At 29.3% G+C, this 25,547-nt stretch overlaps 3 protein-coding genes and 6 non-coding genes across 10 annotated transcripts; all 9 read left to right on the top strand.

Moving 5' to 3' along the window:
• Positions 1-95: 95 nt before the first annotated feature.
• On the top strand, positions 96-955 carry LOC114184276 (NAD(P)H-quinone oxidoreductase subunit S, chloroplastic-like). Its single transcript, XM_028071564.1, has one exon. The coding sequence runs from the start codon at positions 169-171 to the stop codon at positions 580-582; it is 414 nt and encodes a 137-aa protein (XP_027927365.1). The 5' UTR covers positions 96-168; the 3' UTR covers positions 583-955.
• Positions 956-6,024: 5,069 nt separating this feature from the next.
• Positions 6,025-11,789, top strand: LOC114183260. Its single transcript, XM_028070202.1, has 2 exons — positions 6,025-6,386; positions 11,417-11,789. The coding sequence occupies exons 1-2, from the start codon at positions 6,210-6,212 to the stop codon at positions 11,492-11,494; spliced, it is 255 nt and encodes an 84-aa protein (XP_027926003.1). The 5' UTR covers positions 6,025-6,209; the 3' UTR covers positions 11,495-11,789.
• On the top strand, positions 7,288-7,430 carry LOC114186391. The gene has a single exon (XR_003605050.1). It is a non-coding gene; the product is annotated as a small nucleolar RNA snoR135 (small nucleolar RNA).
• Positions 7,708-7,850, top strand: LOC114186388. The gene has a single exon (XR_003605047.1). It is a non-coding gene; the product is annotated as a small nucleolar RNA snoR135 (small nucleolar RNA).
• Positions 8,134-8,276, top strand: LOC114186390. The gene has a single exon (XR_003605049.1). It is a non-coding gene; the product is annotated as a small nucleolar RNA snoR135 (small nucleolar RNA).
• On the top strand, positions 8,554-8,696 carry LOC114186389. The gene has a single exon (XR_003605048.1). It is a non-coding gene; the product is annotated as a small nucleolar RNA snoR135 (small nucleolar RNA).
• LOC114186387 lies at positions 8,976-9,118 on the top strand. Its single transcript, XR_003605046.1, has one exon. It is a non-coding gene; the product is annotated as a small nucleolar RNA snoR135 (small nucleolar RNA).
• Positions 9,451-9,594, top strand: LOC114186392. The gene has a single exon (XR_003605051.1). It is a non-coding gene; the product is annotated as a small nucleolar RNA snoR135 (small nucleolar RNA).
• A 6,135-nt stretch (positions 11,790-17,924) lies between the features above and the next one.
• On the top strand, positions 17,925-25,547 carry LOC114183224 (NAD-dependent malic enzyme 59 kDa isoform, mitochondrial-like). Of its 2 annotated transcripts, XM_028070157.1 has the most exons (19): positions 17,930-18,290; positions 19,331-19,427; positions 19,583-19,701; positions 19,804-19,971; positions 20,851-20,979; positions 21,604-21,664; positions 22,004-22,107; positions 22,196-22,279; positions 22,399-22,505; positions 22,637-22,745; positions 23,046-23,153; positions 23,327-23,392; positions 23,548-23,620; positions 23,713-23,799; positions 23,968-24,019; positions 24,115-24,186; positions 24,486-24,548; positions 24,808-24,922; positions 25,172-25,547. In XM_028070157.1, exons 1-19 carry the CDS (start codon positions 18,171-18,173, stop codon positions 25,241-25,243), a joined length of 1,806 nt encoding a protein of 601 aa, XP_027925958.1. In that variant the 5' UTR covers positions 17,930-18,170; the 3' UTR covers positions 25,244-25,547. The 2 variants fall into 2 exon arrangements, 1 of the variants encoding a protein (XP_027925958.1); XR_003604313.1 differs by lacking the exon at positions 25,172-25,547 and having other exon boundaries at positions 17,925-18,290; positions 23,713-23,789; positions 24,808-24,907.

Below are 25,547 nucleotides of genomic sequence, written 5' to 3'. Positions count from 1 at the left end.
ATTGTATATGTCAAAATCGTACGACATTAACATGTGGTTACAATCATACAAGGAAACTGTTCATTAAATTTTCTTACAAGAAAAGATAGAGACTAACTATTATATATCCAATACATAAACTGTGTTCATAATCTTGATGTTTGTGTCTTGTTTATCAAACATCTAAGAATGGCTACTTTTGCTACTCTCCACGGCTTGCACAACCCTTTTCCTCGATCTCAATTCCTAGGCCAAGAACACCCTCTCAGACCACCACCAAAAGCTCCACCAACTCATGAGATGCTAAAGCCACAAGCCAAGTTCAACATATTTGAAATGATGGGAGGGAGAGGACTGTGCAATGGAGAAAAGGGTATTCAGCAAGAGCTCAAAAGACAACCTATTGTTGTTGACCAGCCTCCACCATCAGCATCAAGTGGAAAAGAAGAAGAAGAAGATGATGATGAAAATGGTGATGAAGGTGGTGAGGTTCCAGAAGATGGTTTTGAGAAAGAAATGATGGGACTTACTGGGGGGTTCCCTGGAGGTGAGAAAGGGTTGAAAAAATTCATTGAGAAAGAACTCTCCTCCAAAACCAGATAATGTTTTCACCATCTCATTCTGAGACGAATCAAAAGAAATGTCCACTTACATTTGATGAATTCTTTTGACATTTCATAGGTTTGCCATCTTTTCTTCTTCTATAATCTTCTTAAGATGAGTTAAGAAACTCGGATTTTTGTACTCAGTTTAAACTGTTCACTTTTCAATTCAGCAGAGTTGAAAATTTAGTGCATCCAAGTTCAAATTTTTCTCTTTATTGTGGTTGTTTTGTTTTTCAGTGATGTTATGGTTGTTCATCATAGGAGCTTTTTCTTCTTCCTTACCATAGAGTGAAGTTTTAAGTAGATTCTCTATTTTTTTCCTCAGAAGAACATTCATTTTGGTCAATATATCAGCAAAACATATAATCAAATTGTTCTTCTTTTTACTCGTTAGCTTTTGGATACCAATTCTGATGTTCAAGAAGTGTCATTCAAGAAGAAAAAATGTGATTGTTTCTCTCTTAATGAATTATTACTTCAGAATCTTTCCAAGAAGAGGATAGAATTTATTCTAGAATTATTAATCATTACTTTGGTGACAGTATCAACCATGATGTTCTGTTTCAATCATAATTTATTGATAATAGCTAATGTGAATGGAAATATTTAAATTTTCTATCTCGAAACTATAACAAAATATCTCTGGTTCATAGCCACAGAAAAAGAATGTACCTTCTTCATGACATATGCTGTTCTGGTGTAGAATCTAAGTGTAATGACATAGTCCAAAGTTAAAATTGTCCTTATTCTGTTCACCACAAATGTGAAAAAAGGTCCCATGTTTCTTTTCTCTGTTTTATAGGATAGCTCAAGATAAGGGTTATCCACTTTATCCTGTGTGTGTCTCTGGAATAAAACAAGTTTGTGTTGAACCTGCTTGAATCCAAATTATAACTTGATCAACTTTTAATAATCTAAAACTGGCTACATCTCTAGTTAGTTGCTTAAAATTAGGGACGGGCAAATCATACTGAACTGTACTGCACTATTAAAAACTGCACTGAACAGAATAATAGTTTGTCTGAACTGCACTAAACTGAAAAACAGTTCAGACAAACTGAACTAAACTATTTTTTTTTTCTAAAAAATTGAACTGCACTGAATTGTACTGCACTATTATATGCACTTAACTAATTTGTTATAAACTGAAATATTTTACAAACTGCATTACTTCTGAACTAAAATGCATTATTTTTTAACTAAATTGTACTATTTTTGAATTTAACTACACTACTTTTGAAGTTTGTACTTTTTTTGAACTATTTTTTGAATCGAATTGTACTGATTTTGAACTCATTGCACTATTTTAAAACTAAATTATACTATTTTTAAACCAAATTACACTAATTTTAAACTGAACTGTATTATTTTTAAACTAAACTGAAATATACTTAACAACTCCATTGATACAATCATGACTTAATGAATTTTCACGTTTTTTGTTTTAATTTATAAAATTTTGATGGTTTGAGGCATATATAATTTTAATTAGAATTGGGATTAATGCAGAGTTTTTTTTTTTTTTCATTCTCGGTTCTAATTTTCTTCTTTTAGGAGATACAATAGTTGGAAGAAGAAAAAAAAATTAAAATGAACGTGGTTTGATTAGGAAAAGCAAATATATAATAAGATAATGGGAATATTTTTCTTTATTTATATGTTTAATACTTTAATAATAAAATATTTAAACTTTAGTTATAAAAAATTTATTCTTACTTATTTTCTAAATCCTTGCTCATATATATATATATATATATATATATATATATATATAAGCTATTATAATATATTTAAACATCATTATTTTGTGAACTTAAATAATAAACTTATTTGATTTTATAATAATTATTTTTAAATTATATTATAATATAATTTTTAATTATTTGATAATATAAAAAAATTTAAATTGGTAACATATCGTATTAAAGTAAAAACTGTAAACACATGATTGTCAAATATAATGGATAAATAACATTGAAAAAATTTACTTACTCATCTTGCTTCCTAGCCACTATTTTATTAGACTACAAAACGTATGTTACGGCAATAAGTCCGAAAGGAAAACATGAAAAAGGCAGTTCAAGTAGGAACTCCAAACACAACAAGTTTAGTTTTTTTTTTTTAATTGAATTACATAATAGTCCAGTTTAGTTTTTGTTAAAAGTAATTTAATTTTTTTAGTATAAAATAATATGAATAATCTGCAATTCAGTACAATTTGGTAAATTATGTCTAGCCTTACTTAAAATACAATAACTATACATGTATGACTGCATATTTTATATAGCATTTCGAGTGTAGGTAATGATATTTTAACAATTTATTTTACAATTTTAATTAATATATTTTAAATAATTTTAAAATATAGAGAATAAAAAATTAGAAAAATAGAAAATTATTGAAAAGATATTATTTAGATCGTAAGAAAAGTTCATTCAAATTTAATTATTAATATATATTTTCCTTTGATTGTTAATGAGCCATTAATTAGTTTTCTTATAAAAACTTCAATTTTAAATGTTGCTTGGTTAGTGGTAGAAACAATAAAATAATAGTGTTGGTCTTTTAGTCTTTTTACAGTTAGATTTTTGAGTGATAATAATTTTATTTAGATTCTCTATTGTCTTATATTACTTTTTATGTATTTTTACCTTTTGTGTATGTTTATCGATTATTATATTTTACATCCAATTTTTGTCCAATATATGGAAAAAAAAAATAATTAGTACAAGATTAGTCATCAAAGTTTAGCCATCAAAGTTGATGCTTTATAACATCAAATAAAACTTTAGTTAGGTTGAACTTATTTTAGAGTGCATTTTTAAAAGAAGACTTAAATTTAGTAATAATACTTAAAAATATCATTAAACAATTTGATGTTAAATGGAATTTGAGATATCGACCTTATAAGCAAACAATTCATATATGCAAATAGAAAAAAGCGGGTTCTTATAAGAACTATAGCTAAAATTCTATCATCAATTGTTATGTCCATAGTTAGCTCAAAATTCTTTGAAAATGAATCAATGAGCAAACACAAGATTGTGCTCCCAAAACTAGTTAAAGACGTGTTCAACATTATGTACCACTATTCAAAAAGATCAAAGTCAAATAAATTAAACAACTGATACGTATAAATTGTAAACCAACAATAATAAATAAGCATACCTTCAATGAGCATAAATAGACTACGAAAGATGTAAAAAAACTTGATGAACAAAAAGGCTCCATGGGCAAAATAGAAATCGTTGGAACGGGATACTCAATTTCACGCCAATCCATACTAAAAATTTATAGGTTAAAATTCCTACCACAGAACACGGTACATGCATAATATATTTTCTTCAAATTATAAAAGTTCAATATTTGATGAAAACCACGAAATTTCTGATAATAAATCAATGACTCTTCAAACTTGATGTTTAGTACATTTGTCTTTAGGATTAGAGAAGAAGTTCCTCCCCATAAGTAATGAATTTCTCTATTCAATAAAAAATCCTTCTTCAAAATAAAAAAAGTCCTGTAAAACAAATTTTAAAACAATTCAAAAAGTTAAAATGGACTTCAATCAATAAATTAAAAAATAATTATATTTATTTTTACTACAACTTAATAACAATATAAATAATAAAAAAATCAACCCTTGCTTATAAGTAATGGGATATGATAACACTCGTTTAATTTAATAACAGTTATTTACCTAATAGATATAGTGAAAAAAATAATAATAAACAATAATAAGTTTATAAATAGGTTATAATATTTTATTAATAAAAAATACCACTAAAGAGATGATAAATAATATGTAAAATAGGTCAATCATAATATTAATTTGAATAAGTTAACATTCTCAACTAAATTAAACCAGTGAAGCATTACTTTCATTTTAAACAAACACATTAAAAATTTTGACCTAACTGATTGTTAGAACGTTCATATAAGATATCATGACGCCAATTTTAATTTTAAAGACATTTAAACAATAAATTTACAAGTCTTACTTCTTAGATGTTGCTTATCTTTGTCCAATATAGGACTTCTAACTCATAATTGACTCCAACATGAGACATGTTACCTTTAGATAAAATGAGTTAATTAAGTTATATTTATTCAATGTAATGTTGAATTAGATGTGTGAAATGTATTGTTGTTTGGGTTCAAGTGGAGTTTTATTTATGTGATACTTGTTTGGAAAACATCATATTTATAGACTTAACTCATACTAAGTTGAATATAACTTTTGACTTTAGGTCATTTATAATGACAGTGAAATGTAAATGTTGGTATTTTGGATAAGTAAAAACATATTATAATTGGTAAAATGGTAATTTCAATGTACTACTACATGTGAGCTTATAATCTAGATATATGTCACTTAAGTGTTAAAATGTTACTTAAGCAATGCATACATAGCTCAATGTCCCTTAAGCATTATTATGGATGCTAAAGCTAGAACTTGAGACTTGTTTAAGTGAAGAAATGGTTAGTTCAAATGTTGAAATATAATGATAGTGCACAAAGCCATTAAAACTTGTTGAATTATACAATAAGTTTTTCACTAAAGTGTTGATATGGTGTTTGAACAATAAGAAAGGATGATGATCGTCAAGGGAAAAATAATTAGTTACCTAACAAGAGAGATAGAGTTCAAGTAAGAGATAAACCATCTTAAATTTCTCTCATCTACAATTAACATAACTTATGCGATGTAAAGAATGCAAGTGAGGAAGGTTTTTTTTTTTTTTCAACACAAATACTATGATAATTATGCTATGCATATACTTTTACGGTGAAATTATTAATATATATATATATATATATATATATATATATATATATATATATATATATATATATATATATATATATATATATATGTATGTATGTACGAAGTTGTAGATGCTGAAAGTTTTTTTTTTATTCAAGGGGATAAGGCTGGTCAATCAAATATGAAAATAACAAAGCTATGTTAAATTGGTGAAACACGTGTACAATGATATATATGATAATGATGCGATAAATGCATTTGAGGTTATAATTTTTTTTTAAGGATTGAAGGAAAAAACACGCATCCATTTATTTTCCTTCATTTGTTTTTCATTGCATTAAATATAACCGGGCTAACAAAAGCCCACCCACATTATTTTCTATTGTTAGAGTAGTTCTGCTATTATACAAATAAAAGATTGTGATTTATATAAATATCAAAATCAATTAAAAAAATAAAAATTTAAATTGCATTTTTTCCATTTTAATTTCAGAATCTCAATTTTGGTCTTTATGTACTTTTTTTTTTTGTAATTTTAGGTCTCATACTCTTTTAAAGGATTATAATCTTAATTAATATTGAATTTTGAAACATTTTCCGTATTGTAGATTGGGAAGAGTTAGATGCGTTGTTATCGATCGACGATTATACTGACCGAGTCCTGATTGGTGAAGAGAGAGCGAGAGCAGCATAAGGCAGTTAGACACTCCCTTAGGGGATCCCAGCCTGAACGAAACGAAACCTTAGTTCCTCTCTCTCTGTCCTCATTCCTTCGTTCGTGCGTCTATCCCAAAGAGAGAGTGAGCGAGTGAGTAGGGTTTCAAATTTTCAATCATACCAAATCGGAATCGGAAGAAATGGGCGGTGGCGGCGGCGATCACGGCCATGGAAACGGCGATTTCAGGACCAAGGTGTGGAGTATGACCGGTGGCCCTTACTGTCGTCCCAAGCACTGGAAGCGAAACACTGCCATTGCCATGTTCGGCGTTGTCCTCGTCTGCATCCCCATCGCCATGAAATCCGCTGAACTTGAGGTCCCTCTCTCTCTCTCTCTCACACAAACACACACACGCACACCGATCCGTTTCCTCGATTCGATTTAGTAAACGAATTTTTATTTTATTTTTCTGTTATAGGTTGATGATTGATTGTTTGATTGTATGGATGAAAATGTATATATTTGCAAACTATAAGGTTCAATGAGGCAATATTATGTTGTCACAATGGTGGCTTTATTTCAATTGATTTTTTCAAATGGTGTTGTGGACTTTTTCTCCGATGTTTTTTTTTTTTGCTTTTATTGATTCTTGATTATGTTGCCGCAAGCCCGCAGTGTCTCGATTTTAGTTATCAATGGCGGCAAATAATGCTACCATCGTGCCGAGGTTGTGTTTAGTGGTGTGGGAATGGTGGTGAAATTGCGGCTGAGTATCCACCGTATGCAAATATTTCCTATCAGCACTTTGACTACTTCATTTTCTGTCTAGGTTCTGATAGCTTGCAATTCCTCTGCTCAAATTCACCCCAATTTTGCCTCACCAATCACTTAGCTGGCCAAGCTCATTTATTTTCTTGCTAGACACTTAATACTTATCGGTTAATTACCCACCTTTTTATTCATAATGGGGTTTAAGGAGTCCACCTTTTTTTAGTTTCGGGAAGACCGCATCCTTGAATAAAGTGCCCGTTTTTAGCCTAATATAGTTGCCTAGATTGGCCATATATTTTTTTCTTTCACCAAAATGGATATCTCAAACTTAAAAGGATATCATTTCATATATGTCTGTAAATTTCATCTATCCTGTAATCTCCTTAACTTCTTTTTTCCTAAAAGTAAATAAGGTATACTATTATTTCTCTGGGTTACAAAAAGATGCAGAGTTTAAATCAATTCCGATCAGTGTGGACTGAAAAACGCTAGTGAAAGGCCTTGTTATGGCAGGGATTGTGTGTATCTGTGTTGTGCTACAATTGTTGCATTGTTCCAAAAGAGTTCCCTGCAAAACAAATTTGGGGAAAATGGACAGTTGTATTTCAGTTTGCTGTTGAGAATAACAACAATCATCGCCACTACATTTTTTTTTTCCAAAAGAGGAAACAAATTACAAACATTTTCTTTTTCTGTTGGTAATTTTACTAGTTTTTTTTTTTTTAAAAGAAATACAATGCTTTTTCCCATTTCACAAGGTTGTACTTAGTTGGATTTTATAGTTTATGTCAACAAGTGTCATCTATCCAGTATTCCTCTAAAACCTTTATTTAATTAAAAGGAGATCATTTAGACTCATTTTCGTGTGTGGTATACAAAGATACAGAGTTTAAAGCAATTCCAAATAATGAAGTAGGACTTTGTTTTGGGCAGGGATTGTGTGTATCGGTGTTGTGCTACAATCATTGCATTATTCCGAAAGAGTTCCCTGCAAAACAAATTTGGGGAAGATGGGCAGTTGTGTTTCAGTTTGCTGTTGAAAATAACAACAATCATCGCCACTACATTTTTTTTTTTTCTGAAGAGGAAACAAATTACAAACCTTTTCTTTTTCTGTTGGTGATTTTTCTAGCTTATATTTTATTTTATTTTTTAAAATACAATGTTTTTTCCCTTTTCACAAGGTTGTGCTTAGTTGGATTTTATAGTTTATGTCAGCAAGTGTCATCTATCCAGTATTCCTCTAAAACCTTTATTTAATTAAAAGGAGATCATTTAGATTCATTTTCGTGTGTAGTATACAAAGATACAGAGTTTAAAGCAATTCCAAATAATGAAGTAGGACTTTGTTTTGGGCAGGGATTGTGTGTATCGGTGTTGTGCTACAATCATTGCATTATTCCGAAAGAGTTCCCTGCAAAACAAATTTGGGGAAGATGGGCAGTTGTGTCTCAGTTTGCTGTTGAAAATAACAACAATCATTGCCACTACATTTTTTTTTTCTGAAGAGGAAACAAATTACAAACTTTTTCTTTTTCTGTTGGTGATTTTTCTAGCTTATATTTTATTTTTTTTTAAAATACAATGTTTTTTCCCTTTTCACAAGGTTGTGCTTAGTTGGATGTTATAGTTTATGTCAGCAAGTGTCATCTATCCAGTATTCCTCTAAAACCTTTATTTAATGAAAAGGAGATCATTTAGATTCATTTTCGTGTGGTATACAAAGATACAGAGTTTAAAGCAATTCCAAATAATGAAGTAGGACTTTGTATTGGGCAGGGATTGTGTTTATCGGTGTTGTGCTACAATCATTGCATTATTCCGAAAGAGTTCCCTGCAAAACAAATTTGGGGAAGATGGGCAGTTGTGTTTCAGTTTGCTGTTGAAAATAACAACAATCATCTCCACTACATTTTTTTTTTCTGAAAGAGGGAACAAATTACAAACTTTTTCTGTTGCTGATTTTTCTAGCTTATATTTTATTTTTTAGAAATACAATGTTTTTTCACATTTCACAATTTTGTCCTTAGTTGGATTTTTCGTTTATAGTTTATGTCAGCAAATGTCATCTATCCAGTATTCCTCTTAACCTTTTCTTTAATTAAAACGGAAATTATTTAGACTCATTTTCCTGTGTGGTATACAAGGATGCAGAGTTTAAATCAATTCCAAATGGTGAAGTAGGACTTTGTTTTGGGCAGGGGTTGTGTGTATCGGTGTTATGCTACAATCATTGCATTATTCCGAAAGTGTTCCCTGCAAAATGAATTTGGGGAAGATGGGCAGTTGTGTTTCAGTTTGCTGTTGAAAATAACAACAATCATCTCCTTTACATTTTATTTTCCATAAGGGGAAACAATTGTCAAATAATTTTTGTTTTGTCAGCGAGTTTTTTTTTTGTATCCTTAGTTGGTGATTCTACTATCTTTATTTTAATTTTTTGAGATATACATAGCTATATTCCTTTTCAAATGGTTGGTCTAAGTCGGACATTATTTCATGGTATGCAACCAAATGTCAAGTATCCTTATTACCTTAGCTTTTTCTTCTTTTTTTTTAAAGAAGACGAGTTAGACTACTTTTTCTGTGTGGTATGCAAGAATGTGTTGTTTAAGTCAATTCCAAAAGGTGTAGGTTGATAGACTGGGGTGGAGTAAGGCCCTGTTGTTTTGGTGGGGATTGTGTATAACAGTGTTGTGCTGTAATATTTTGCTTTACTCTGGAGGAGTTCCCAGAAAAAACAAATTTGGAGAAGATGGGCAGTTGAGTTTCACTTTGATGTGAAAATGACAACAATCATCTCCCTCACATTTTTATTTTCAAGATGGAGCACATTTCTTGTTTCTTTTGGTGATTCTACTGCTAGCTTTAATTATGTTATTTTAATTTTCTAAAAGACAATGTTACTATATTCTTTTCTACAAGGCTGTGCTAGGGTTATTAGCCTGAGACTGGTAACATCACTTAAAGTATAATGTTAAACTTGTTAGCGATAACTATTTAATATATGTTGCTAAACTTGTTATTAGTTGTAGAAATTGCTGGTTTTATGTAATGGATATAGACTCTGAATACAAGATATTGTATGGTAAATGCATTATGATAATGATATGATACAAAATATGAAAAACTAGTTTCTATAGGAATTCAGACTCATAAATCAGATAGTGAAACAAAATAAGAAATAAAAAGAAATATGAGAACCATCAAGGGAGATAATTTAAGATGGTCTAATTTTTTTTTCTCTAGATACTATCAAGACATTGTGTAACATTTTGTAAACATTCCAACCATGGTTGTCAAAATTGTAGACCCTTCCTTGGATTAGACAACAGGGGTAGAAATTTAGAATTTGAGATCATAATTTAAGACAAGATGTAAAATTATATTTAAGAATATATACACATAAAATAAGGCAAATAAGAAAATAGTTAGACGATGACAATCATGAGTAATATCCAAATGCTTTCGCACAACTTTCTTGGGAAACTGTTTTGGTCTCCTTTTATTTTGGGGAATATTTGAGATGTGTGCACAAGATAAGTATAAAAGTGAGGGATGGAGATAATCATACATGGTGTCACATACGGTGTCAATTATTTCATGTGCTCGAATAATGGAACTATAAAATATCCTTTTTTGTTAAAACTTTAAACTTTCAAAACAGTAGGAGCACCAGCAAAAGTAGGGGTACTAGTACTGCAGGTGCACTAGAACCAATCTGAAGGAGCACTAGCATTCTCGATGACATTTTCCAACAGCAAACAGCATAAGCTACCAATCAGAAGCAACACTCAAACTTTACCTGGTCAGAGACAAAGCCTATAAGAAACTAACTATAAAGTAGTGTCCTGAGCAGGTATTCTGTGTTCCTGATCAGAGAACAACAGCCTGTAGGATTCCGTAAACTTCCTTGGTGTTGGGCTAATATCTGAATGACAATTTTACTACTATAATTCTTACACTTACCCTTAGGCTGAAGCTTTAAGTTCATTACTAGGTACAAATAGTTATGAACTAAAACTGTCTTTAGTTTCTTCAAAGACGGCACTGAAATTAAGATTGAATCAAACTGATCTGTGTATACCCATACTAAAACGTGGGGTTAAGATTGACAGACAATTGGATGTGTACTTTTTGTCTTGACCTCTTTCATTTCGATGCTTTTTGGGCATCAAATACTTTGAAATTATTGAGCATATAAACCTGTTTGATAGTTACATACTATGGAGCATATTTTGTCCATTATTTAGATCTTATGCTCTCTGGTTCTAGATTTATGTGCATATAAAATTCATATTTTGGGTTAGCAGCAACCTGATTAATTTCCTATGGTTTAGTTTGATATGCCTGAATAGATGATTGATTTGAATTTCTATTATATAAGTAGTGGAAGAATCTGGTTCAACCTTTTTTAGTTGCTGTTCTTTATTTCTGTAAATGTGAGGGTAGGGTGAGTCTTGGCTCAGATTAATTATTTTCTCAAGTTGCTGCCTTGTGACCTTGCTGGGATGATGCTATATGGTGTACTCATTTTTTTTTTCTACTTTATTCATTTTTGGTAATTTGTTGTTTTATGTTTGCTCGTAACTATGACTGTATGGATTGGCTAAGAATTATTTTTTTATCTTTCAGCAACGACCACATCATCCTGTTCGCCCCATCCCTTCCCAACTCTGGTGCAAGAACTTTGGAACTAAAGACTATGAATAATCGGAATATCAATTGCATCACTGGTGTGGGGGTCCATATCATGTCAAGCAAACATTATTTGTTAAATGCTCTAAGAATATGAACAGCCTTAAAGAGTTGCTGTTGTTGATGTTATCCAAGACTTTGATCTAGGATCAAGTAGTGACATACTTTATTTTTTGGCTATATTTGATGGACATCCATTTTAGAAATGATGAAATTAAATAAGTGCTATTTTCTGAAGTTTTGATTCGAGAGCCTGTTGGAACCGATATTACTCGTTACTGTAATAATTGTAACTGTGCTTTTATAACTTTGCCTATACCTTCTCGCATTAGTTCTTTCCCCTTTTAAATGCCATGTAGAAAAAAAGAAAGTAGAATTTTAGTGTTTTTAATGAATGAAAAAGTTGAAGTTATTCCAACCTGCACGATCGAATATTTAAAAATATATCGATTTCTCTAAATTCACAATTTTATGTTTAGGTGCATGACCTTATGATTTTGATGTTTAGGAGGTAAGCTTGCACAGAAATAGCCTTGCTAAGCATAACTTTTGTGATGTTATAGGTTTTTCAAATTTAGAAATACCCAAGTATGTATTATGAAGAACAATCTGATGCTATTGTTATTTTCCTTACATTATATGTGGGAAAGGTATTTGCATAACTACGTGTAATGTGGCAAGTGAAGTCGTGAACAATTTTGATTCTTCTACGATGCTATGGCCAAATAATGAATGCCCAGTTGCCAACTGAACGAATGAGCTGAAAGTCGCAAAATAATAGAATGAAAAGATTTGGTTCCAAGGTTTAGAAGGGTCAAGCTATATCCATCCATTGAAGCTAGTTAAATGGAATCAAATTCTTTTTTCTTTTTTTTCATTTTCTTAGTATTTTTTACCTGCTCTTATTAAACTTAGTCTAAGTAGATAAGATCCTCTTTAGCATTAATTTTTCCCATTCACAGACTCTCACCAGGTTGAACCATATTCTCTTGGTAATATGGAAAGAGAAAAATGGGTTTTATTCTATTGAGTGAAATTTTAACCACTTGAAAAGGAACATGAGGAATGTATTCTGACAACAAATCTTACTGTTGTCTGTGTTGTTTTGAGAGAGCAGTGGTTTAGTTTGGTGAGCATGTGTCTATGGGGGACCAGTCTGAGTAGAAGGTAGTGTTGCTATTGTTGGCCATCTAATGTGGACATGGCATATTCTTAACACCACTTCCTAAAACTTAGACTCACATGTCCAGTTTTAGCCTGTCAAAAAGACATACATTGAAACAGGACACTGCTATGTAATTGTAAATCAATGATGCTCTGTTCCACACAAATGAAAAATAAAATAAAATTTAAAATATATGTTACAACATTTAAATGCTCTATCATCATTCAATCAAATGAAGAAGTTGACATTAAAAAATAAAATGATGTTTTTGTATTACAACATTTAACTATTTCGTACTGAATTTGTTAGTATCATAAAGTGTGGCAAAAACTTCCCTTCAAAAGTTAAAAATAGTTACATTTGCTAGAAATAAAAACTTAAACTTAAACTTAAGACGCTTGCTTCACTTCCTTGTGGTGGGATTAATTATAGAATCTGAATTCAATGTTAATAAAAATAATTAATTTCACTACTTAATTTTTTAAAAAATGGTTTTTTTTAATAAAATAACTATTTATTATAACTTTAAATAAGTTTGAGCAAACTTATTTAATAAAATAAAAGAAAAATCTATTTTTTAAGAAGTAACTAGAAGTTTATTCAACTACAATATAAGAAAACCATATCTCATTAGAATTTTCAAAATGTCCATCTTATTCATTTGACACGTATCATTTCCATTAATTTTTCTGTCATTTTACCTCCAACTACTATTCAATGGACAAAAATATCCTTATCAACTTTATTAATCTACAAAGCTGCCACTTATCAACTATAATATAAGAAAACAATATCCCAGTAAAATTTTCAAAATATCCATCTTATACACTTCGACACGTGTCAATTTCATTAGATTTGCTGTCATTTTGTCTCCGACTACTATTCAATGGACAAAAGTATCCTTACCAACTTTATTAATCTACAAAATTGTCACTTATGAAATACCTCTACTATTATACCTAATTTAAAAAATTATTATTCCAAACTATTAAATTTTTAACGATTATAATAATAATAATTATTATTATTAACAATTATTATTATTAACTACAACTATTATTGTTATTGTTATCTTTAATATTATCAACTATAATTATTTTTAATAATATATTATCATTATTGTAACTATAATAATAATAATAATAATAATAATAATAATAATAATTATTATTATTATTATTATTACTATTATTGACTATAACTATAATAGTATTATTATTTATAATCAACTATAACTATAAATATTATTTATATTATTATTAATGTTATCAATTATTATTGTTATTATTAATTATTATCATTCTTTCATATTAATTATAATTATTTTTACTATTATATTATTATTATTATTGTTATTAATATTAAGAATTATAATTATTGTAATAATAATAATAATTATTATTAATATTAGGAACTATCACCATTATAATAATAATTATTGTTGTTATCAATTCTAATTGTAATTAGAACTATAATTCTATTATTAATAATTGTAATTGTAACAATAATTATTATTATTAATTATAATTATTGATATATTATTATCTATTATAACTATTTTATTATTAAATTTTATTATTAAAACTATAATAATAATAATAATAATACTTATTATTATTAAGAGTTATAATTATTATAATAGTTATTATTATTATTATTATTATTATTTTCATTTATAATTATTATTATTAACTATAAAGAACTATAATTATTATTATAATAATTACTTTCTTATCAACTGTAAATAATATTATAATTATATTATTAACAATAATAATTATTGTTATAGACTACTATTATTAGTACATTATTATTCTATGACTATTTTACTAATAATAATTGTTACCAACTGTAATTTTTATTATTAATTATAATTATTTTTATATTACATTATTATTATTATAACTGTAATAATAATATTAACAATCTATAATAATATATAAAGAGATTTTTTCTTTTGTATCCATATTTCATAATACCAGTTTACTTTTAATTATTTAAAAAATTAATTATTTTATAAATAATTTATTTTTAACTATTATTTTAAAAATCTCTTTTGTCTCAAATCATTATTTTAATAATTTTTTTATACATATCTTATTTTTTTTAATTTTACATTAAAAAACTATTTTAAAAATTATTTATATATTTATTATTGATCTTAACCTAAATTTTTTAAAAATTAAAAAATAAAAACACACAAGCACGACAAAACATGTATGTTTACTAGTAATAATAATAATTATTATTATTAAAACTTATAACAATAATTTTAATTATTATATTATTATTATAACTACTATCATACTTAATTTACAAAATTATGATTATCAAAATATTAAATTAATAACTATAATTACTATTATTTTTATTATCAATAATTTTTATTTTGTTATTATTAATTATAATTATTATTATATTATTATCAACTATAATTATAATTATTATATTATTATCAACTATTATAATGATAATAATAATTATTATTATAAATCATAATAATAATAATAATAATAATAATAATTATTATTATTATTATTATTATCAATTATAATTATAATTATTATTATTATTTGAGTATAAGTATTATTCATTACTATATCAACTATAGATGTTCTGATTATTATATTATTATTATAAGTAATCATAACAATAATTATTATTAATAAAAACTATAATTATTATAATAATTATTATTTTATTTTCAACTGCAATTATAATTGTAATTAAATTATTACCAATTATAATTATTATAAAAATTATTATTATTATTATTATTATTAAATATTATTATTATAAGTATTGTTATTAGTAAGAATTATATTTATTATTATTGTAATTATAAATTATAATTATTTTTATCAGATATAGCTATTTTTTATTGTTATATTATTTTTTGACTATTATTATTAAGAACTATAATTTTGATTATATTATTATAAATGTACTATAGTACCTAATTTACAAAAATTGTCATTCTCAAAATATTAAATTATTAACAACTATAATAATAATAATAATAATAATAATTATTATTATTATAAATAATACAACTATTATTACTATTATTAATTATAATTATAATAATAATAATAATTATTAACTATAATTTTTATTATTTTTATTTTTATCCATACAAGATATTATATAGTTGTATTATTATTATAATTAGACACATATTTTATTTTTATTATTATATAATAATATTTCAATTACTTGATTTTTTTAAATTTATTTTATAGTAAATGTATATCTTTATATATAATTATAAATTATTTTTGTTAAGATTAACATTAGTATTAACATTGCATTAATATTTATAGGATAAACATTATTATTATTATTATTAGTTTCTTATTGTTATTATTTTTATTATTATTATTGATAGTGGTATTATTATTGTAAGTGTTTTTTTTAATTATAAAACTAAATACTTTTAATAAATATATTTTTAATATTATTAAAATATTATACTTTATATTTATATTAATATTATTTATTAATATTTTTAATGGTTAAATAATTTTATTAAAATTTATTGAGATAAATATCATAACAATTGTATTATTATTTTAAAAGAAATTGAAAAAAAACCGAAAAATGAAAAGGCCCGTGCGTATATAAAAAACGGATGGGATAAAAAAATAGATAAATTTTATTTTACCTTAAACATTCACACATCATTTTAAACTTATATAAGAATCACTTAAAAGTAAATTAGTTTTTGACGAACACTATTTTTAAACAAATAAACCTTACTTCATCTATATATATATTTTTCTATATCTTTTGATCATATATTAATTGCACCGCATACTTTTCTTTTTCCTCTCTTTTCTCACTTTATACTGTACAAGTTGTTGTATAGATTAACTATTTAAATATCAATTGTATTCAACTTTAAAATAAATGTTGGGTTCGCATAACCCTAAATAATGATATTGTGGAAGAGACATTTGGACAATTATAAAAGTTAATATTTTCTTATGTATTTGTTAATTGTTTTATTTAGTCAACTTTTCTCGTGGCGATGTGTCATTCTTTTTATCCAATAATCTTCTTTTATAAAAATTAATTAATCATTTACATTATTCGTTATTCGTTTTTAATTTGTTTTATTAAATCAATTTGTGTTGTATGGTGGCGTGTCATATATATTTTTTCTTCCAATTGTTTTCGACAGAGAGATTGATGGAAACAATTATAAAAATTAATGTTTTTTCATGTATTTGACATTACTTTTAAGAAGCTAACTTATTGGTCGGTGACATGATATTATTTACTTTAATTCTCATTTTGAATTTTCAAAGTTATGTGTCATCGTATTAATCTCTTAAACAATATTATCACTACAAATTTTGCTCGAAAAATATTTTTTTTTTTAAATATTTAATTTCTTACTAAATTAGTGAATTAAATTATATTCTTTTTTATTATCAATTTAGTTATCCACAAGGATCAATTTTCTGAAAATTTGAATCTTTTACCTTAAATATTTAATTTCTCAAATATTCTCTCTGTTTTGCCATTTTAGTCTTTCGTATGGATCAATATTGAAACATTTATACTTTTAAGGAACAAATATCAACAAATCATTGGTTGATATAAAATTTGGTAGACTAATAAAACGACCATACAAATCTTTGGGAAATTAATTTAGTCTCAATTTAAAAAAAAAAATACTATAATGATATGTGAAGGACCGAATTAAAAATTTTACTGTTTTTTTTTTTTCATTAGATTAATATTTCATCATGTTCTGGGTTAAAGATTATCATAAAGACCTTCGTTAAAAATTAAATACATCTGCAAATATTTTGTGAAAAATTGTCATATTTATTCAAATAAAAATTGAATTTTTATTATTTGTAATACTTAACTTGTAATCCTTTAACCACTAATTATTGGTTAATGCGTAATTATTTCATTAACCAAAAAAAATTAGAATCTAAAACATAGTTTAAAAAAATCTAAATAATTTTATGAAAAAAAGAAGACAAAGTACGACATAGACAAAACTAACTAGCGTTTGCCATCCCCATCGCCACCAACCTCTTTTTTTTTTCTTTTTCTTATATATAAATAAATAAAACACTTTTTTTTGGTAATAAAGAAAATAGTGCATGTGTTTTATTCACGCGAGTTATGATAGTCGCTATCTTTGGGCATCCCTACCCGAATCTCTCCCGGGCAGATTTTACTTCTGTAATTGTCTATCTCAGACTGCCCGAATTCATCGGGTAGCACCTGCAACACTAACTGCTTCAAACTGTTTCAACTCTCGGAAACAAACTGAGGAGAGAGAAAGCTAGAGAGAGAAAGTTCCTGACGCTATAAATACCCTGGCGTTCGTTACCACCTCCCTCAATCATTACCTCACAAACTACATAGTTCTCTCCTTCGTTGAAGATGCCTCGCAGCTCACAAAGACCGAACCAAATCTAAATTTCTTTTAGCTTCGGTTTATCGTAGTGTTGTAGGTGGTGTTGTTGGTGCTGCATTTGATTTTAATTTCGATTTCCAAGAATGTGGAAGGTTGTGCGATTCGCGGCGTCCAGATCACGGCGATTCTCCACGGCGATTCCCGGGCCGTGCAAGGTCCACAAGCGCGGCACTGATATCCTCCATGATCCTTGGTTCAACAAGGTTCGCCCTGTTTTCGATCGACACTGTTTTTCACTTTGCTAACTTTGTTTTTTATTTATTTATTTAATCGTGTTTTTTATGTTGGTGAATTTGTTTGTTTGTTTGTTTGCTAGTTTAGTTTATTCGGTTGAAAGGAAACTAGCTATAACCTGAAAAGAGATGGAAGCGATTGATTATTATCTTTTCATACAATATAATTATTTTAAGAAGACCTCTGCATCAACTTGTGTGGAGTTGTTCAATTTAACGAGTGATTTTGAGTTAAAACCTTGAGTTTATAGGTGCAAAGGAGAGTATTTTTTGCTAATAGCATTATACGTTACAAGAGGAAGTTATTGTTAAGCGGTTCAGGATCATCACTTATAATTTGGTGTCGTTAATTTTTTCCTATAATTTGAAAAGTGTCACGTTAAGAATGGACCAGACCATAAACATAATGAACCAGAGCATCTGGTAATTTTTTCCCCATACATGCCTTTTCTTAGAAAGGTTGAAAGTGAATATTTAATTATTTTACTGTTACCGTTCTAGTTGACGCTAAATTAATTCAGATAGATTGTATCAAACGTAATTTTAGTAACATTCCAAATGAATTTTTTGTATAAATTTGTAGCTCTGTGATTTGTTTTATTTATGTAGAAAGTGTGTAATCGGGACCCTCAGTGCATGCATGAAAGGTTTTTTCTGTTTTGGTGGATAAATGTTAGTTGGTAGTTTGTTAGTGGGAAAAATTGAACTCACAACATATTTAAATCCATCAAATCAACTTATAACTCCCGGTAGTGGGGAGTTGAACCCACAGACATGCATGAAATGTACAATCTAAAGTGGACAAAATTTGTTATTATATTTACGCGGTATCTGTTTTGAGTTAGTTTGGGTAAATGACTAATATGGATTCATTAAAAGATGTTTTTCATTGAGATAAATATATTATGTTTACTATCTCTGACATAAAAAATTCAAGCTACTCATGGCTGTGCTTGATCACTGTTTGGGATTCTAGTACTTTATTTACTTAATTAATTTTTTATATGTAGGATACTGGTTTTCCCATAACTGAAAGGGATCGATTGGGGCTTCGGGGCCTTCTTCCTCCTCGTGTCATTTCATTTGAGAATCAATATGATCGGTTTAGTAAGTTTTAAACCTATCCGTTTCATGCTATATGTATCTGTTCGTCAGTCTCAGGAATTATTGCTTGCTCATCTTTAGACCCCACTTGTGTGTTTGGCTTCGTGTTTGCTCCTTCTTCGATTATATTTGACAGCCGTAATATTATTATTTTTCAGTGGATTCATATAGATCTTTGGAGAAGAATACACGGTGCCAATCAGATAAATTTGTTTCCTTATCCAAATGGAGGATCTTAAATAGATTGCATGACAGGAATGAGACTCTGTATTACCGAGTGAGTTTGATGATGAAGTTGGCTTGCGGATATGAGAATATATTACAACGGTTATTCGTATTATTATGGGATTTTTATCTTGCTTACCTTTTTCTATCTCAGGTTCTTATCCGTAACATCAAAGAGTTTGCTCCAATAATCTATACTCCTACCGTTGGATTAGTGTGTGAAAATTATTCAGGGTTATTTAGACGCCCGCGTGGAATGTATTTTAGTGCCAAAGATAAAGGAGAGATGATGTCAATGATCTATAACTGGCCATCTGACGAGGTATTGAACTCGTCTTGGTAAAATTATGCCTTCCTTTCTTTTCATTCATGATAGAAAATGGAAGGGAATTTTACTTTTCATTCTTCCCCTGTAATCCATACAGCTTTCTTAAGATTTTGACTTGCAAGGGTTAAAACTATTGAAACTTGGTGAATTCTTTGGCAGAGTTTATTATATTTATCTGTACTCCCTGAGGGATAATCTGGGATATTGCTGTTTCTTTTGTAGAAAAAAAATTCTAAGAAATTGACAGATTTGTCAGGGACCCGAAGAAGTTTCATCTTATGAGGATCCATTTTTTGGTATCAAAGATGACTTTTCTTGGACATGAATATTAGTGTATTTTCTCGTTATTTTTTTTTTTAAATTTACTCTCCGTTAGAGGGAGGACTATGTAGGTATTAGGTTTATAAAACAGAGGGGAGGTAGTTCAAAAAAATAGAATAATGTAGAAGGTTTATAAGAACTTTGGTACCATGGGGTGCCTAACTCTCATATGAAGTAAGTATGAGATCTTGAGTCGATTCTCCCTCCTAAATAGGTAGCTCATGAGGGTGAGTATATTATATTTGTTTCGTTGTTGTTAAGTGACATTATTCTATGCTGTCATATTATCTGCCTTGCATGAAATTGATAATTGTTTTAGTTTTATACTGAATTTTTCTCGTGATTTTGCTATTTAGTTGTGATTGTGGTTACTTCGTGTTTTCTCACTTTACCTGACTTCAATGATAAATGTTCTGGTAACTGGGTACGGTTCAACTATTTACATGCTTTGCGAAAATTTTTGAAATTTTCTGTTCCGTGGATAGCAAAATTGCTCCCTGGCTTGATATGTTATTGGTTATATATTGTAATCATCTTGTTTCCTCGGTTCAGGTAGACATGATTGTCCTGACAGACGGCAGTCGTATTCTTGGCTTGGGTGACCTTGGCGTTCAGGGCATAGGAATACCTATCGGAAAACTTGATATGTATGTTGCTGCTGCTGGTATCAACCCACGAAAAGTATGTCTTTCCCCTTCCTTTCTCTTTATATCTTGAATTTCATCATAACTTGGGCACATCATGTGTTACTGGTGGCCCAGGCCAGCTGAGAGGTTATTTTCTTTAGTGAAATGGATAGATGAATTTTTGTAGGGTGGGTTGGGTTGTTAACTGTTTTATGATGCTGAATAAATCTAATTTTGTTTATGTTTTATATTTGTACGTTTATCTTGTGTACAATTACACGTAATCAACAAATGAAATGGAAACGAGTTCATAAATCTTGACTTTGGGTCTGTTTAGATGAGTTTCTTCATAAGTACTTTTAGGAGAAAAAAAAAATGAAACGGACTTCTCTATAAACTAAAATTAATTTATCTACAAGTGAAATTTTTAGAGAAGTTCTATGAAAAACTTCTACAAATTAAATTATGGGGGGAAACTAATTTCAATTTTTCGACCTATTTTTCTCTCTTAAGAGTGTTTATGGAGAAGTTTGTCCAATTGATCTTTTGTTATAAACTTATAATTGTTGATTTTGAATAATGTTTTAATTTTGATTTTCTTTACTTTTTAACTGCTACTTGGTAATTTTAGTAACTCTGATTTAACTTGTATAGTGTGCTGTTTTTCCAATTGTTTCAGATACTTCCAGTTATGTTAGATGTTGGTACAAACAATGAAAAGCTACTCAAAGATCCCCTTTGTGAGTAGAACTCAATTCTGCTCCTAATTTCTATGGTTGTTGTTTGTCTCACTTTTTCATTTACCATGGACATGTTTGCTTTGTAAGATGAGGAAGATTTCATGTTTTCCAGTATCCTAGATTTTGTGGTTGAGTAATATAACCTATTAAGCAATGGCTTTTCTGCTTTATTTAGCAAAGTTTATCTGATTATATTGTGCTCCAATGATGAGTTCGAATGGGATTTTTGAATCACTTTGGCATTGTTGATCTCTTGAGCATGCAAAAAGATAATATGGTAATTCCACGTATTTGACATCATAAAAGTTACTATATTCTGACATGATTCTCGTTTGTCAGATTTAGGAGTTCGACAGCCTAGGTTGGAAGGTGAAGAGTACCTATCGATTGTTGATGAATTCATGGAAGCTGTACACGCTCGATGGCCTAAGGCTATTGTTCAGGTTTGCTTTTCTTTTAAAACATGGTTCTCTCAGTGTTCAGTTTAGAATTTAATCATCTAGTAACCGGATGATTAACTTATTTTTTCAGTTTGAGGATTTCCAAATGAAGTGGGCTTTTGAAACCCTGAATCGATATAGACAAAGGTTTTGCATGTTTAATGATGATATACAGGTAAGAAAGTGATATTATATTTTGTTACATTTAAAATGTTCAAGGTGCTAAGCAATGCGTTATTTTCTTAAGTGACTTCTAAAAACGTCAATTTTTTCATCATTTCCATTGTTTAATAGGGCACCGCCGGGGTTGCACTTGCTGGGCTATTGGGAGCTATAAGATCCCAAGGTCGACCATTGTCTGATTTTTTGAAACAAAAGATAGTTGTTGTTGGAGCTGGGAGGTACTTGCAAAACTAATTTTGATGTATCTGTTTGTTTTGTTGTTCTATCATGCTCCTTATATTGGTATTTTCTGCTTTAATCTTGCTGCCAAAATTCTGTTTTACGTGATACTTTTTTGCCTGGTGGGCAGTGCAGGGCTTGGTGTTCTTAAGATGGCTGCCCAGGCTGTTTCAAGAATGTCAGGGGGCAGTGGAACGGCTACCACTGCTAACAGCCCGTTTTTTTTAATTGATAAAGATGTATGCTTTCATGTTCTTTGCTTTCAGTGTGCATTAAGTTACAACTCTCAAAAATAAAAATTGTATTCGTAATAATATATTATCTGGATCCCTCGTGATTTTGGCTCAACTTTGTTATTCAAATATCTTCATTTTTTATTTTCAAATTCTGTCTTAAATTCTCTTCATTTATGAGTAACATCGTCATACATATTTTTTTGTATCCTCTTTTGGATTCTGTTATTTCTGTGCATGCTTCTTTTTTTCTATTTTTATTATGATACATCACGTTTTTAATAATGATGTGATTGTTGAATGTAGGGTCTTGTCACCACGGAAAGGAGCAATCTAGATCCAGCTGCTGTTCCATTTGCCAAAAATCCAAGAGATCTTGAAGGACTTACAGAGGGTGCTAGTATAATTGAAGTGGTAAATGCTACGGAATTTGTTGGAGAAAAACTTTATTCACTTTCATATGTTATTTATTTTACATTTATATCATAATGAACAATTATTTTTGTGTAAGAGTAAATTAAATAATGCTTATGAAGAATAAAAATTATGCATTCTAAGCCATACTTTAATTGTTTAATGGTCCTTAGGTTAAGAAGGTTAAGCCACACGTGCTACTTGGATTGTCTGGAGTTGGTGGTGTTTTCGACACGGAGGTAATTACCTTATGTTTATTCCTCAGTGAAGTATATTTGATTAAGTGAAATACATTTGCATTGAAAAAATGTCTTGTTTTTATATCTTTGAGTTCTGCTTCCTTCATTTTATTGCAATTGGGTTTCTTCAATTTAATGGTTGAGATTCAACTCAGGTGCTTAAGGCAATGAGAGAATCTGCTTCAACAAAGCCTGCTATCTTTGCAATGTCTAATCCCACCGTGAATGGTTTGTTTCTACAAGGCTTATTCAGTACGGGCAATTGCTTAATTATGTCCAACGTTTTCATTTTGACACCTGTTTCGTTATCACTGGGACAGCTGAGTGCACTGCTATTGAAGCTTTCAGTCATGCTGGAAAGAATATAGTTTTTGCGAGTGGAAGCCCTTTTGACAATGTAGATCTCGGTAATTATCACTCTGTAATATGATTCATTGGTTTTTGAAGTATGCTGTCAAGTTCAAAATTCTTCAGCCGCGGAGGCTTTGTTGTAGGAAGATTCTTGTTTCTTTACATTTTCGACGTTCATTTCAATATTATGTTTTACCATAGCCTCCAAATGAATTTTTGTACAGGAAATGAAGTTGGCCATGTCAATCAAGCCAACAATATGTATCTGTTCCCAGGGTAGGCGTGCCTTTGTGGCCCTGTATTTTTTTTTTTCACAAATCATGCCACTCAGTGGAAACATTGACGTAATTATATTGCAACATTTCATTCAGGGTTGGTTTGGGTACACTTCTATCGGGTGCTCGTCATATAACAGACGAAATGTTGCGAGCAGCAGCTGAATGGTATATTTAATTTGTACAGTTCTTTTGTTCAACCAAAAGCTATTAGACTCGATTTCAATGGAAATGTATGAATTATTTTCTTGATGTATGTAGGGCTGCTCTCAATTGAGCAGTCTGACCTTGTATTCTTTGTTGTGTTGTGTAAGTCATTTTATCTGTTCTTTACCTACTTTCGTTGAAAAGCTTAATAAGTTTTCTGGGTGTACATTGCCGCTCATTAATAAATAACTTCCGCTCTGATGAGATGCCTCTTTGGGCCGTTTTAAATACATTACTAACTTGCTGTTTTATCCTCTCAGCCTTGCTTCATATATGACAGATGAGGAGGTCCAAAAAGGAATCTTGTTTCCATCTATTGACTGGTAACGTTCCCTTTTTTCCTTGTTACGACTTGTTTTTCATTTTGTCAGGGCTCTCCTCTCCTTTTCCATGGATCCTTTTTGAACCACTATGATAATTAAAACTTAATCTGTATAAACACTAAAACTGATTCTTGGAACGTATATTGGATATGGATGCCATGTACGGTACTAAATCTAACAATATAGTTTTGGTTTACTCATCCCTTAACAAAGATGTTCATTGTGGCCTTCTGTAATCAAACGGTACTTTGTTGGGCAGTATTCGGAATGTTACAGCTGAGGTTGGAGCTGCTGTTATTGGTGCTGCGGTTGCAGAAAATCAGGCTGAAGGACATGGTGAAGTAGGGTTGAGAGAACTAGCAAACATGTCAAAAGTATGGGAATTTCAAATTTCTCACTAATAATACATTATATATTCATAATCTGGTTGACTGTACTGTTAAATTTGCATGTTCTGAGGAGAGGGTGAAGTTCTGAAGTTTAATACAGTTGCAGTTTGCGTCTAAATATTGCAAATTGACTAGTCCCCATATTTTGTGCCTTAGTTCTGAGCATGTGGATGCTACCTTGGTCTGATGTATAATTCTGCTGCTGCTAACTCATGCTTGTTGGTTTGGTTGCAGGAGGATACTGTGGAGTATGTGAGAAGCAATATGTGGTTACCTGAGTATTGCCCCCTTGTTCATGAAAAATGAAATTGTTTGAAGGAAGTCCTTTTGGTAATCGTAGCTCAGTTCAGTTCCTCAACTAAGCCGTTTACTATTTTTCATTTTTGATCTTAGCTATTGATGACTAGCAAGGTTTTGATTGTTGAAGTGGTGGGTGAGAAGGGGAAAAGGCTGCGTAGGCAGTGAATTCTGTTTTAGTCCCTTTCATTGTGAAGCTTCACTAGTATTATAGACAACTGCCTTACACTGCTTCATTTGCTTATTCACATTTACAACTGTGAAAATCATGCATTCTTACAATCTGATTCACGTTAATAAATAGTTTTAAAAA

The sequence above is a fragment of the Vigna unguiculata genome, chromosome 5, assembly GCF_004118075.2.
Source record: "Vigna unguiculata cultivar IT97K-499-35 chromosome 5, ASM411807v1, whole genome shotgun sequence".
Classification (NCBI taxonomy): domain Eukaryota; kingdom Viridiplantae; phylum Streptophyta; class Magnoliopsida; order Fabales; family Fabaceae; genus Vigna; species Vigna unguiculata.
The sequence above is the reverse complement of the archived record's forward strand: the minus strand, read 5'-3'. Positions and strand labels throughout refer to the sequence as shown.